This window comes from Zingiber officinale, chromosome 9A (genome assembly GCF_018446385.1).
Source record: "Zingiber officinale cultivar Zhangliang chromosome 9A, Zo_v1.1, whole genome shotgun sequence".
NCBI lineage: Eukaryota > Viridiplantae > Streptophyta > Magnoliopsida > Zingiberales > Zingiberaceae > Zingiber > Zingiber officinale.
In genome coordinates this window covers 9,341,145-9,355,490 of record NC_056002.1, presented here as the reverse complement: position 1 = coordinate 9,355,490, position 14,346 = coordinate 9,341,145, and the positions used below count along the sequence as shown (strand labels likewise).

Genomic DNA, 14,346 nt, shown 5'->3' with positions numbered 1-14,346 from the left:
TCTGCAAAGTCTGATCCAGATCCCCAAGCTTCGGGATCAAGTTTGACCCGAGGCGGATCAGTCGACCGATCCCAATGTTCGGTCGACCGATCAGGCAATCCCTCCTATCTGATCCGCCCGATCTTCTCGCTCTGCTTCGATCCGGTCAAACTCCATCCGAGGTTCAGTCGATCGATAAACAGGTTCGGTCGACCGATAAGCTCTGACTCGGCCTGATCCAGTCGACACCCAACCCAGGTTGGTCGGCCGATCCCAAGGTTCGATCGACCGATCCTGGTCGAGTCAAACTGGACAGAGTCTTATCGGCTGGTTCGGTTGATACGATCCTGTTTGGTCGATCGATCCGGTCACTTCAACTCGCACAAAAGTGTTAGTCTCCTGCAAGCGAAGTTAGAACACAATAGAATATATAACAAACAGCGGTTGGACTGATGATTCGGGTTTTCGGCCGGAAACCCTGGGTCGACCCGTTTCTGTTCCCTCTACGGGAACGCGTCCTCTACTCCACTCGGAGATTTACTTGCCGTGCAATCTTCGAGATCGTTGGACTTTTCTCGGCCTTTCGATGCCTCCGGACTTCTGACCTTGGCTTCCCGACGTCGGTCTTCCACCGGTTCGACACGGACTTTCGACCTAAGGTTACCCCGGACTTTGCCCAAGCTCTCGACCAAGACTTTCCGTATAAGGTTACCACCTATAAACAGGTTCGGTCGACTGATAAGCTCTGACTCAGCCCAGTTAGCCTGATCCAGTCGACACCCAACCCAGTTTCGGTCGACCGATCCCAAGGTTCGGTCGACCGATCCCAAGGTTCGGTCGACCGATCCCCTGGTCGAGCCCGGTCCAACCTCTGGAGATCTGATCTGCTGGCTTGTGGGTTCGATCGACTGATCCCAGGGTTCGGTCGACCGATCTCGGTCACTTCTAACTCTGCACAAAAACTTTAGTCTCCTACAAAACAGAGTTAGAACACAATAGAATATATAAACAAATAAACTAACAGCCTTCAGACTGTCCGGGTCTGACTTCGGGTTTCCGACTGGAAACCCTAGGTCGACCCGACGTTTACTGTTCCCTCTACGGGGAACGCGTCCTCACCTACTCCACTCAGGAGATTTACCTGTTGCCAGTGCGATCCTCCAGATCGACTGGACTTTTGCTCGGCGCTCGATGCCTCCGGACTTTCTGCTGGACGCCCGCTTCCCGACCCGTCCAATCTTCCACCTGGTTTGCGACATCAGGACTTTCCACCTAAGGTTACCCCCCAGGACTTTTGCCTGAAGCTCTCAACCCGCCAAGACTTTCCGTATAAGGTTATCACCCCCTATGACCTAGGGTTTTCCACCTGCCTAACCGTAGCTAGGACTTTTGCCTAAGTACCACTTAGGACTTTCTTGCAAGCTCCATGAATCTTATTAGATAACACCATAGCTTAACTTTGAACCCTTTACCATAATCAAAACTCAGATTCGATTATCTGATACTCACTATACCAACAAAATCAACTTATAATTGACCGTTAAATTAGCTGAGTGTAACATTTATTCGGCATAAATTTATAAGATAAACTATAAAATCAGCTTATAACCGTCGGCATGAATTTATACAAGTGGATAAGAAAAAGATAACATTTATAAATTTTGTCTCTATAATTGTGTTGTATGCATGCTCTCTGATTGTAATCTCTTTAATTTTTCACTGGGAATCATATCCATATTTATGTTATTTTACTTGAAAGCTGAAGTTTTTTGGCATCAACTATTCAATTTACGTTGATTAATTTGAGGTGGCTAGTTCAGTCTCATTAATTTACTCTGATTAATTTTGAAGGTCACTGATTTAGTCCTATAAAAATTTCTATCATTACTGTGATAAATTAAAAAGTACTCATAGCGGATTGACCTATCTACACATTATTCTTAGGTTAACAATTCATTTTAAAAAATCATCTATTAATTCACCGAAATCAGGATTTAATACTTCCATGTCTAGGAAACTCAGAAAGTTAAAGCTTATTGACTTTCGAACAGACACATTTGTTGGTTATCCATCGTTATCATTTTTCCTATATATCGCAGCTTCTTTCTATGAATATCTCTGCTTTCTATAGCCTAATGCTGACTCGATCGATAAGAAACCAGCGCCTATGAAGTTTGATTGAGTATATTCCAAATTGTTCCACACCGATCACGGATCACACCTCTGGAGATCACCACGTAAACAGTGGCAAGAAATTAGTTCAGCCTTCACATGATTCAACAGGCTTGTCAATGCACTTTTGTACCTCCACCAATTAATTGCTTGGTAGCAACTGCCATAGTGCCATGCATCTCCAAAATAATTCCCCCTTCTCCTTGTTCTTATCGCACCATCGTCAGGTTCCAGCCTATTGCTAGCTTCGTCCTCGGGCCATGGCTTCCTCTCCTATCATTGCACTCTACATTACCATCTGCTGTCTCGCATTCGTGATGTCGAAGATCACCATCTCTTTTCTCCTCTACAAACGATGGGCGCGCAAGCGTACCATCATCGACGACACTCTCTCGAGTTAGTAAACAATATATATGTCACTATTACTAGCCATGGAGCCTTGCGTGGAGCTCAATAACGTAGCAAAATTCTGTAACAGGCGGAAGAATGGTGATCTTCAGGTCCCCTGCGACACAGTCTCTGAGCTCAAAAGCTTTCATGAAGAAGACGATGAAGCTGTCGAACAAGGACATCATAGGTTCCGGTGGCTTCGGTACCGTCTACCGTCTGACCGTCGACGAGAACACCGCCTTCGCGGTGAAGAGGCTAAACAAGGGGAGCAAAGACATCGACAGCGGATTCGAAAGGGAGCTGGACGCCATGGGAGACATCAAGCACAGGAACATCGTCTGTCTCCACGGATACTACATTGCGCCGCAGTTTAATCTACTCATATACGAGCTGATGCCCAACGGAAACTTGGACTCTTTTCTCCACGGTAATTAATTCATGTGATTTGCTCGATCTGTCTGATGGAGTTAGTTTAACTGTGGCGATTGCAGGCAAATTGAGCAAACAGAGTCCTCTTGACTGGGCCACGAGGCACAGAATTGCTGTCGGCGCTGCAAGAGGCCTATCGTACCTGCACCACGATTGCCTGCCTCACATAATTCACAGAGACATCAAGTCGAGCAACATACTGCTCGACCAAAACATGGAGGCCAGGGTTTCGGACTTCGGACTGGCGACGCTGATGCATGCGGATCAGACTCACGTGTCCACGGTCGTTGCTGGGACGTTTGGGTATCTCGCTCCTGGTACTTTGGTTTAGTTCAATTGGGAATTTGTTATCCTGGCACAAAAACATTTTTGAAGGTCGAACTGCTCTGATGAGCCGTCGTTGTTTGCTCAGAATATTTCGATACGGGAAGAGCATCGACGAAAGGGGATGTTTATAGCTTTGGCGTGGTGTTGCTTGAGCTGCTCACAGGGAAAAGACCCTCAGATGAATCATTCGTAGAGGAAGGCACGAAGTTGGTCACCTGGGTAAATTCTTCCTCGTTATCTTTTACTTACACTTACCAATGTTTTTCGGTAGATTTTCCAAAGGAAACCTTTGAATCCTTGAAAGGCCTTCCATTTCTCCAAGAAAAGCACGCGCATATTTTTTATACTAAGTTTTCAATAAATCAGCTGTTTAACATAGTCAAATTTAGAATCTAAAAATCATTATAAAAAAAATTCAAAGGGTGTTGTAACAAATGAAGGTTCTTCTTCTCCACCATCTTACTTTCTTCAAGTCCTTTGTCATTTCTCCCGTTTGCAATGGCTAACACCCTCCTTATACAATAATCAGACACAAGTTTAAACCCCATCTTTGAAGTTTTAAATTTCCTTCTCAACCATTTGGAGGAGAAATCTTTTTAACCTCTTATATTCTTTATATGATTTTTTTTTAAAAAAAAATTCCAATGCTTAGAATTAATGGTGTTAGAACATCCACAATAATTACCCTATTAAAAAATTTTACCTTAAATTTTGGATAGGTTAACTAAAAATCTTCTGCATCAGTTACCCTATTCATTCCTTAATTTAGATTTGATGAATAGTAATTCTCTAAATTTAGGGAATGAAACCTCTACCCTAAAAATAAAATAATATTTTTTTTAATCTCTCTCCTTCCACTCAATCTCTCTCCTTCAATTCATTCCATAAATATAATAATAAAAAATAGAAGAAAGAAAAGAAAATAATAAAAAATTAAAGATGATATAAATTTTAGGATATTTGATGTAGTGTGTAGTGAAAAGTGATTATCTAAATTTAATAAAGTGGGTCATTTATCTTAAATTTTAGATATAGTAATAAAGAAACTGATACGAATGCTCTTAGTGGCCTTCTTAAAAGTGTCGTTACCTTTTAAGCCTTATAAATAAAGAAAGAGCCTTGCTCTCAATCCTCGTCCTTTACTTCACAAGGGGATTTTACTTATTTTGACAGGACTCACGGCCTATATAGTGGACACAATCTTGAAAAGAGATGAAAGAGAAATATTATAATTTCAATATTTTTCTATATCATATCTAGGGAGATTCGGTTAAACCTAATCCGTTTAATTATTTCAAAAATTCATTTTTTAAAAATATCGATGATTTCGGATAATTTGATTTTGATTTTTAAATTTCTAATTCTATTAAACGGAATAAATAAATTTTTTTTAGTTGAGTCGAATTGAATCACGTCATGACCATGTCAGGTGTTGGAACATGGGACATGATCGAGATGGCACGACTAACTCATGTTCTCTTTTGGACTCCAAATTTCTCTTGCTTTCATTAATTTTCTTTAGAAACTCAATTAATTCGAATAAAAATTAAATTAATCGATGTTTTATAGTTGACTTAATTTCTTTTAAAAGTTCAATCGGTTCAGTTAATTCAAAAATATTTCAATTTATTTGATTTTTAATTAAATCTGTTAGATGAATTCGATTTTAAACCAATTGCTCACCTCTCATCTTGTTTGCCTCTCTGTATCATTGTTGCATCCAACGTGAGTTACATCTTCATTCTCCCCTAAAGAATTTCACTCATCACTTTGACTCTTGTATAGTTTAACTCTTTGATGCCAACTCTCCTAAAAAACTGCACACTAAATTTATTTTACTTCTCAATAAGTTTAATATCACAGTTGATTTTTGTGTTTGAATGACCTTCGACATTACCTCATTTCTTTTTTTATTACTTTAACGTATGAGCAATGGTGGCAATAGGTTAGAGATGTTGTTCAAGACCAAAGAGAAGAGCACGCAGTGGACAGTAGCCTTGGGAGCAACTTCTCCGTTGAAGAAGCCAAGGCAGTCTTTCACATTGCAAATCAATGCCTAGAAGCAGACCCTTCAAAGAGACCCACCATGATCAAAGTTCTTAAAATGCTTGAGAAATCACGTTCCAAATCACTCAACAATTAGCTAAACTTTGAGACTAAGGAAAACATTATGCATTTTGTACTTTTTTTTAAATCTTGATAAATATATGTGATGATATATTTTGGTTAAGTATGCAGAAGTATGAGCAATAGTATCAGCATTGTATCATTAATTAGACCATTCTCTTAGTTATTAGTTCATTAATTCCTCAAGAACAAAATATCCATAATAATAGCATAGCTCTCACCAAATTCATGCAAGGTGGCATAGACTGGCGTGCTGTGATATTACAATAAGCAAGATAAATGGAAACACACCTATATACATTCAAACCAGCTAACTTACGCAGATGGGCAGAAAGTCATACTTAAATATCTATGATCTAGTGGCAGATATATGGAAAGTCTGTAAACTACCCTCAAGCTGCTTCTGCAAATCCAATTTGGAGTTTTCCGTAATCGAACACAGTATGATACACTCCCATGAAGATATCACCAAGTATCCTGCAGTCATGGGAAGCTACATTAGAAGAGAGGAGCTGCAGTGTAGCATTAGTATCGCATGGTATCATAGGAACGGTGGCGTACCAAAGTGGACCTTGAGATACATCAATCGCCTGAAATCCACTGATACATTGCTTAGAATCTCCAGTTGAAACTTCAAGGATATACTGCAACAAGAGAGAATTTTGAGAGAATAAGAAGAGAAAATCAAGGACATGCTAAAGGCCACAGGGGCTATTGTGTACAACAAGAAAGTTGGTTATCATCCAATTTGCAATCTTACAAATCTCCTACAATTTTGAATGAAAGATGTGGAAATATTTTTGAATTAATTGCAGGAACTATATTTATAGGATTTCGAAATCATTGCATAAAAAGATAATGGTCATGAACATTATGTACCTGTTCAGGTTTGAGGTCAAAACTCCTTCCACCGATGTTGAATGAAATAACAGGCATGGAGGACAGACTGTCACAGTCAACAGCTGATTCTCCCATTGGATTAGGTATTCGCTCGCATAACTGAAACCAATTCTGAAAGTTATAACAACAACAAAGAAGCTAGATAAGGAATTGTGATGTGCAACTTCACCTCATTGAGATAGTCCAACATCTGCTCCAGTGACTGGTTCAGTTTGAGCTGATTTTGCATCCATATGACTGCCATTTCACAATAGGCACACATATTGTCTCTAGAAGAAGTAACTAATTTCTCAACTCTCTTGTCAACGACGCTCTTGATTTGCAAACTAATGAAAGAAAAATTAGTGAATTTTTTATAAGTAACAACATGAGAACAAATTAGTCAGAGCATATTATGAAAGTCAGATAACATTTGGCTAATTGCTGACCTAACCCCTTGACTTCCATCAAAAGCACAGAGACCAATCTGTGAACAAATCTTTGCTGGTTGTTCCTATAACACAAACCATGGCTTCACTCTTCAGCATTTATTGATAATTATTTAAAGATTTAATCATGAAGGGTAATTTAAGAACCTTGTTCACCAACAAATCCATAATCTTTTCACCATATTGTGTAACTACTGTTTTGCACTGTTGGTTAACAACGCCATCAGCTCCAATTTTCTGGTTAATTTGTGTAATAACAGTCTGCAGAGAAATTGTTAAAGGGAATGTTAACTACTGCACCAATTTAAAAACTAAATATTAAAAGGATTATGACTTTCAAATTGAGAAAGGAAAGACCAACACAAACTAAGTTGAACTCATGTACTACAAGTGCATTGAGAGCCAACTAAAACAAAAAGGTTTGCAGCTTCTCTACCTTCAGATAAACAAATAATAAATGGATTTACTCAGTTATGTGAACCAACTATTTCATTTTCTAGTAAGATAATAATTGGTACCTTTTCTGCATAATGTTTGGATCCTAATCTGAAAGGTTTGTTCTAAAGTGGTGCCAACCTGACAGTAAAATGTATTCTACCTTTTTCTAACTTCTAGATTAACAGTCATGATTGAAATCCAGGGGTTTTGAAATCCAAAATATGAAGTACCATGAGAAATAGTGCTTTTCAGGATTGAAACAAATATTGGCATATGAATGTCAAATTTGCAAATGCATTAAAACAGGAGTCAAGACACTTGGCTGCCATACCCTCGTAAAGGTACATCATTTCACATGTGATACCAAGAAATTTTGTATGAAATTGTTAAAAGGGTTTCTTTACAAACTTACTGTTGGACCAGCAATCAGTGAAGTACCAGAATCAACAATTGCAGAACAACCTCCAGAACAGAATCCTGACCCAAATAGATCCAAAAAAAAAAACCAAAGGGCATAAAAATAGACACATCTATACTATATAAGTAAATAAACAAACAGAGTGTATAGAACTTTATGACCAACCAGTTGTTTGACCACCAAGAAGGACATCTTCCATGTCAAACTGCAAAAGACTTTGAAATTCAGGATTTAAATAAAGGATAGAATCTTATATCCTGAATTTGTTTGCTAAAAAAGAAATGGAATCAACCTGCCAATACCCCTTCTGAGTTATAGGAACATATGCGTGTTCGCCTTTGTAATGCCGTCGGTCAGTCCCTCCAAAAACAACTTCACCTCCCACTCCTTCAGTTGCATCACGGTTGAACCAGAACGAGAAAATTGGCTCTTTTACAAGACTTTGATTGACTATGTTATACCTGTTAAAGCATAATTGAAGTTTATTTATGAAAATTAGCTGGTCATTTTCTGGGCACGTGATTCATAAGGCCAGGTATGTGACACTCAAGAAACCTTCACAAACATTGGATTAGTGTTAAATGTATTGGTAGACATCATCTTCTTGTTCACATGAAAGCAAAAGTCATAATACACAAGTTGCCCATTCACCTAAACTGGTATTTGATACAAGAAAACAATAACAATAACAACTTTGTGTTGAAGTATTTTAATGTTCAATTTTGTAGAAAGATTTATGGTTTGGAATTGTGCCTTCTCTAGGTACGTGAGTGTAGTAGACGAAAATGATATAAGAGAATTTCTTTGGTCATCTACCAATTAAAATCTTATTGATGAACAAATGTATCTGAAACAAATGGGCAATAAGGTCAAAAATAAAATCTTTTGCTTTTAAATGCATGACTAATTTTGTTTTAGTGCAACATTTGCCAATATTTTATAATTGTTTCTGAGGTCTTGCACTAGTGGTCTCTAAGCATTGCTGTTACTAGAGCTACTACAGCTGGAGATTCTAATTGCACTACTATTGCTAATCTAAGACATTTGCTAGTAGAGTTGGAATTCTTGTGCCACTTGGGAGCTTGTTCTCACTTTATTGTTATTCAAGTAATACGTGTGCTATTATGTTTATGAAACTTCATGTACTATATCCTTTTGTGTTGTTTACTTGCATTTTAAGTGAAATATGTATCAATTCCCTTGAAAAAACTGTGACTATCACAACCCCCACATGCAAGCCGGGTAAAGGACCAAGCTTGACACATCATTGACATGGTTCTGAGTTAAAGATGGATAAAAGTTTATGTCCTTCCAGATAACCTTGGTAGAAGTTAAGTTGGGAAAGATCAAACCAACAGGGAGAAATATGAAAAGCCAACAGAACAATATGGGATACTACTTATCTTAGAATCTTAAGCTGATTGAGAAAACACAACTGTTAAGCAATAAATAAAGCATAAGAAAAACCTTCAGAGTGACTTGTTAAGAAAGAAATAAGTAAAGGAATATGTCAAAAGAAAAACTTGACCATCCTCAATAATCAAAGCATGGTTAAGTATGCCATGAATACCATAAAGGCGCTGCATTGTCAACTGAGATTTCTTGGAATCCAAGCCCTAGTATTCCATCAAATTTTGCCATCAAAAAGGTTGTGCTCGGCTCTTTAGTGGCTTCAATAAATGCCTGAAAGAGCAAAGAACAGCATTCTCAGTTTCTATGCAGGAGTTTGTAATTTTAGAAGATGGAAACAGATCAGATTGGAATCTATGCACCAATCTGATTATTGAGGACATATCAGTCAGACCAAAATTGGAAATTTACTAGAAAATGCATAACAACTCAAGATTGAAATTTTAATCACTATAGACCTGATCCATGATGACAATGTCACCAACTGTGACATGATCTTGACTAAAGAAACCTGATATTGATCCACTACCATAGTGAATACTTGCAGACTTCCCTGGAAAAAAAAAGATTTTAAATAATTGGTTTAGGTGTTAACTGAAAGAAAAAAGAAAAATAATGAGGAGGAGGAGGAGGAGAAGGAAAGCTATCTACTAAGCATCCAAAAAATGGGTAATGGATGGAATAAATTAATATTATCATAACTCTAATACAGACCTCAAGAAATGACATCATCTTCATTATCGTACAATGTAGATGATGCACTACTAAAGTCAGGATATAACTTGATTATCATATAGAAAAATAAAATAAAATGTTCCTACAAAAGGAAAACTTAGCTCTACTCTTTGAGAAAATTTTATCTTACCCTATGATTTTTATTACTTCTGAAAATAGCCTCATTTCATTATTGTCATTTTATTTCTCACACTTTCACAAGGATTGTCAAAATGCCCTTGTAGTTCTTTTGTTGTTTTGCCCCCACCCGATTGTTAGTATTCATTTCGATAATACTTATGAAAGTCTGAGGGTAACCCGATAATAGTAAAACTACAAGAGGCATTTTGAAGAGATATTAGAAGTCTATATATATATATATATATATATATTCTTTCCTAACCAATCTTTAAAATATTTAGCGAACCATATTACTTATAAAAAAAACATTCCATAGGTTAGATACATTTTAGGCAAAAATCAAAAGGACACCCCTTATTTTCATTATCGTTTAAGGGTGTCCCATTTTCAAAAAATATCAAAAGGAGAGATAAAATTACAAATAAGTTTTTCTGTAAGATGACAAAATTAGCAAACAGTCTATAAGATGACAAAATTCGCAAGAAGTTACAACTTAAACACTAATTTTTTTTTGCTAAATTAAGAATACTAAGTTAATTAGTCATTCACTTAAGCCAAACTTCAGATCAGGAGTATGAGATAAAACGCGCAAAAAATAAAAAAAGGTGCTTCACTGGGTTTTCAGATTTCTGCCAGAAACCATCATGATGAAGTGTTTGGGCTTAGAAGACTGGTTTAAAGTGAATTGAGTAGCAACCTGTTATCATTCAAGTAGTTACTGACATTTTACAAAGAGTACTTGCAGTTTCTTGCAAAACTAACCAGAAAAATGAAAGAAACGCTAAACAGGGACTAACCATCCTTCCGATAGGTGCTAGATTGGCTTGACTTGTATTTGGGATGGAAATAGCAGGCAACCTGTTCAACCAAAATCAAAATCATTTCCTCCTCCTACGTTAACAAGTGAGCATTACAAAGACTAGGAAGTTGATGGCTCACTGAGAAATAGCACTTGGCAGAAGGCACCCACAAATTGGAGCTCCCTGTGTCAAAGATCACCGTAAAGTTCTGCGACGGAGAGCCGATGCCGATCTCGCCAAAGTACTGAGCGTTCATGTAGTTCTTGAGGGAGACAATGTTGCCACTGTCAGGCCCCACAGGCCCGTCCGGACCATCCGGCCCGTGCTTGAGCCCGAGACTCCCTCGCAGACGGTCGTACGTACGAGTTTCCAGAGCACCGACCCCCTCAGCGCCACGAGAGAGACGGGCGGCGAGCCGGTCGGTCCGGTCCAGCGGCCTCTTGGTCAATCTGATCCTGAAAAGGCCGTCCGCCGAGGTCGGAAGCGTGACGGTGGCCAAAATGGCGACGAGAAAGCATGCCGGGAGAATTCTGGCCAACCTCATCGTGCAAGATGCCCCAAAAAGTGATTTTTTTTACAGCCAAGAACTGGTATGAGAGACCAGCCGAACAAAAGCAGAGGAAATAAGAAGGGAGAAGGGACGAGAGAAGACGCCAAATTGCTCCTATCTAACGCATTTTCGAGTTTTGTATCACGAACAATGATGGAATGGACAGGAGCGACTATAAACCAGGAAGAATGGGGCCGGAATAATTGCAAAGCATCTGCTTTTGATACATTGCCAGGGAGAAGAGGTGGAAGGTGGGAAATTAATTGAAATGCGTCCCATCACTTCGTCGGTATCCAATCTCGCAGGACAGATTTTCATAATTTCTGAAGAAGGGGAAACTGCCCCGAAGATTTCTAAAAAATACGAGTAATTCAATTGCTTGGAATCTACGAGATAAATGCATTTTTATCATCTTGTCTTGAGCAGCTAAATAGTCGCGAGGTTCATTGATTGACATGAGGATCGTATAGCTCCCCCCATACGGGTAATGGTGTATTGATCGGCTAACTTTAAAATTCTTAGATCTTGTCCGTATAACTCTACAACAAAACGTGGGTAAAAAAAATCGGGTGTGAACTTAGTTGAATATAAAAATTTTAGGATTGTTCTCTAAAAATAAAAAAGGTAGGATGCTCGATTAGTTAACGATCGGACAGTTCTCTATGAACATTCATCCGAGTAAAATCCAAACAGGTTCAGAGATACTTAACCTCATATATATCTTTAATATACGATCGGTCAGACAAAGGTCGAATGAACATACAAATTCTCTGTGAATACCCGGCCAGAAAAGTCCAAGCGGACTCAAAGATACTTAACCTTGTGTATATCTTTAATATACGATCGGTCGGACGAAAATCGAACGAACATACAAGTTCTATGCGAATATCCAACCGGGAAAAGCCCATGCAGGTCCAGAGATACTTAACTTCAACCATATATTTAATATACGATCGGTCGAACGAAGGCCGAATGAATACCCGGTCGGGCAAAGTCCAGGCGGACTCAGAGATACTTAACCTTATGTATATCTTTAATATACAATCGGTCGGACGAAGGTCTAATGAACATACAAGTTCTATGTGAATATCCAACCGGGAAAAGCTCGTGCGGGTCCAGAAATACTTAACTTCGACATATCTTTAATATACGATCGGTCGAACGAAGGCCGAACGAATATACAAGTTCTCTGTGAACACCCGGTCGGGCAAAGTCCGAGCGGATCTAGAGATATTTAACCTTATGTATATTTTTAATATACGATCAGTCGGACAAAGGCTGAACGAACATATAAATTCTCTGTGAACACCCGGTCGAGTAAAGCCCGAGTGAGCCCAGAGATACTTAACCTTATGTATATCTTTAATATATGATCGGTCGGACGAAGGATGAATGAACATGCAAGTTCTCTGTGAACACTCGACCGATCAAACCTCGGACTGACCTAGAGAAACTTAATCTTATGTATATCTTTAATATACGATCAACCGAACGAAAATCGAACGAACATACAAGTTTTCTGTGAACACCCGGTCGGGCAAAGTCCGGGCGGACCCAGAGACACTTAACCCTTATGTATATCTTTAATATACGATCGGTCGGACGAAAGCCGAACAAATATATAAGTTCTCTTGAACATCCGACCGGGCAAAGCCTGGGTGAGCCCAGAGATACTTAAACTTATATATGTATATCTTTAATATACAATCAATCGAATAAAGCCCGGACGAACTTAGAGATGTGTGGCCTTATAAAACTCTTAATATGAGATCGGCTGGATAAAGACCGACCGAACACGAGGCTTCCCTTGTCGTCCGGCCGGGTAAAGATCGGGCGAGCTTAAAGACACTTATTCTTAGAAAACTCTGCATATCAGCTCGATCGCGTATAGGTTGACCAAGTTTTAGTTAATTAATTTCATCTTATCTCTAAAATAAAATTCTAACATATTTCTTGTATGAAGCTTTGGTACACTATGAGCGTTATATTAGAAAAGATCCTTGTAGAATATAATGTATGACAAGGCAGATTGATACAATGACAAATAATACGTCCAGTTTTATGGACAGGCCGAGATACCATAACAGAGTACCATGATAAAACAATATGGTCGGCGCTACGAGCCGGTCGAAATATATGCAGCAGACAAACAATCGACAATATTTTAACAGTCTCGCATAGTTATCGAGAATATTCCTTTGAAAACTTCTATGGAGTTTATCTAGTTTCTTATCGACGATTCATTTATCTCTCCAATGACTTTAAAAAAGATTTAGTTATAAACGACAAAAGAGGTATATCTGTGGGTAGAAAAGATTCCTCGGAAGCTTTTCGAAGAACTACCTAACAAACTCCGATGCATGATGACAACTCATGGTCATGGAGATCATGAGAGGTGATATAAAAAAAGGGGTCTTCTCCGTTGATGAGGTACGCAATTCCTGCATTAGAAACCTTCATTCACGTATCCATTACTGTTCTTTTTTTCCACTTGTAAGGAAACTGTATAAACTTGAGCGTCAAAGGGCCTTGTCAGAACTCCTTCTATGATCTTTGATCACTAACACTTCGTTAGATCGATTGATTATGTGCAAGATCATTGAGAAGTTTTATTCAAGATTAGAGAATTAACTATTCATCAATAACTATCTATCTGAGCATCATCTCCTTACATGATCAACTCCTAAACCTCAGATCAGAAGACAGTAATCTAGCTAGAGCCAAGTAGCCAACTATCTCCCCGCGCTTTATCTCAAAATCACAATCGGAAAATGACAAGTAGCCAACTTTCTTGGCTGTTTGTAATGATTCAAGACCATTTAACAATCTAATAGTTATATGAACCAAATAATTGAAGGATAAATTGCTTTTACTGGACGCGCCAATAATAATTGAGAAGAAGAGAAGGGGGAGAAATAAATGGAATTTGAAAAGGAGAAAACAGTGGACAAAGCTACTGACGATGAACAATGCACATATTCCCCACACAATTTATTGCCTAGACATGATTTGCAGAGGACAGAACTTTGAGAAAGGGCAGAGGTCGTACGGATCTGGCCGGATTATGTTCATTTCTTTTTTTTTTTCTGTTTGTTTGAAAAAAAAACAATGATTTCATTTTTT

The 14,346-nt window shown here is 38.5% G+C and overlaps 2 protein-coding genes across 2 annotated transcripts; one reads left to right on the top strand and one right to left on the bottom strand.

Annotated features, from left to right (window-relative positions):
• Positions 1-2,319: 2,319 nt before the first annotated feature.
• Positions 2,320-5,548, top strand: LOC122018526 (receptor-like serine/threonine-protein kinase At1g78530). The gene is made up of 5 exons (XM_042575860.1): positions 2,320-2,547; positions 2,630-2,968; positions 3,033-3,287; positions 3,383-3,516; positions 5,243-5,548. Exons 1-5 carry the CDS (start codon positions 2,412-2,414, stop codon positions 5,438-5,440), a joined length of 1,062 nt encoding a protein of 353 aa, XP_042431794.1. The 5' UTR covers positions 2,320-2,411; the 3' UTR covers positions 5,441-5,548.
• Positions 5,549-5,583: 35 nt separating this feature from the next.
• On the bottom strand, positions 5,584-11,381 carry LOC122018524 (aspartic proteinase oryzasin-1-like). Its single transcript, XM_042575859.1, has 13 exons — positions 10,813-11,381; positions 10,671-10,731; positions 9,477-9,571; positions 9,179-9,291; positions 7,901-8,069; positions 7,774-7,813; positions 7,603-7,667; positions 6,900-7,013; positions 6,753-6,817; positions 6,494-6,650; positions 6,304-6,423; positions 5,986-6,068; positions 5,584-5,901 (listed from the first exon to the last, which is right to left on the bottom strand). Exons 1-13 carry the CDS (start codon positions 11,215-11,217, stop codon positions 5,817-5,819), a joined length of 1,572 nt encoding a protein of 523 aa, XP_042431793.1. The 5' UTR covers positions 11,218-11,381; the 3' UTR covers positions 5,584-5,816.
• Between the last annotated feature and the right edge of the window lie 2,965 nt (positions 11,382-14,346).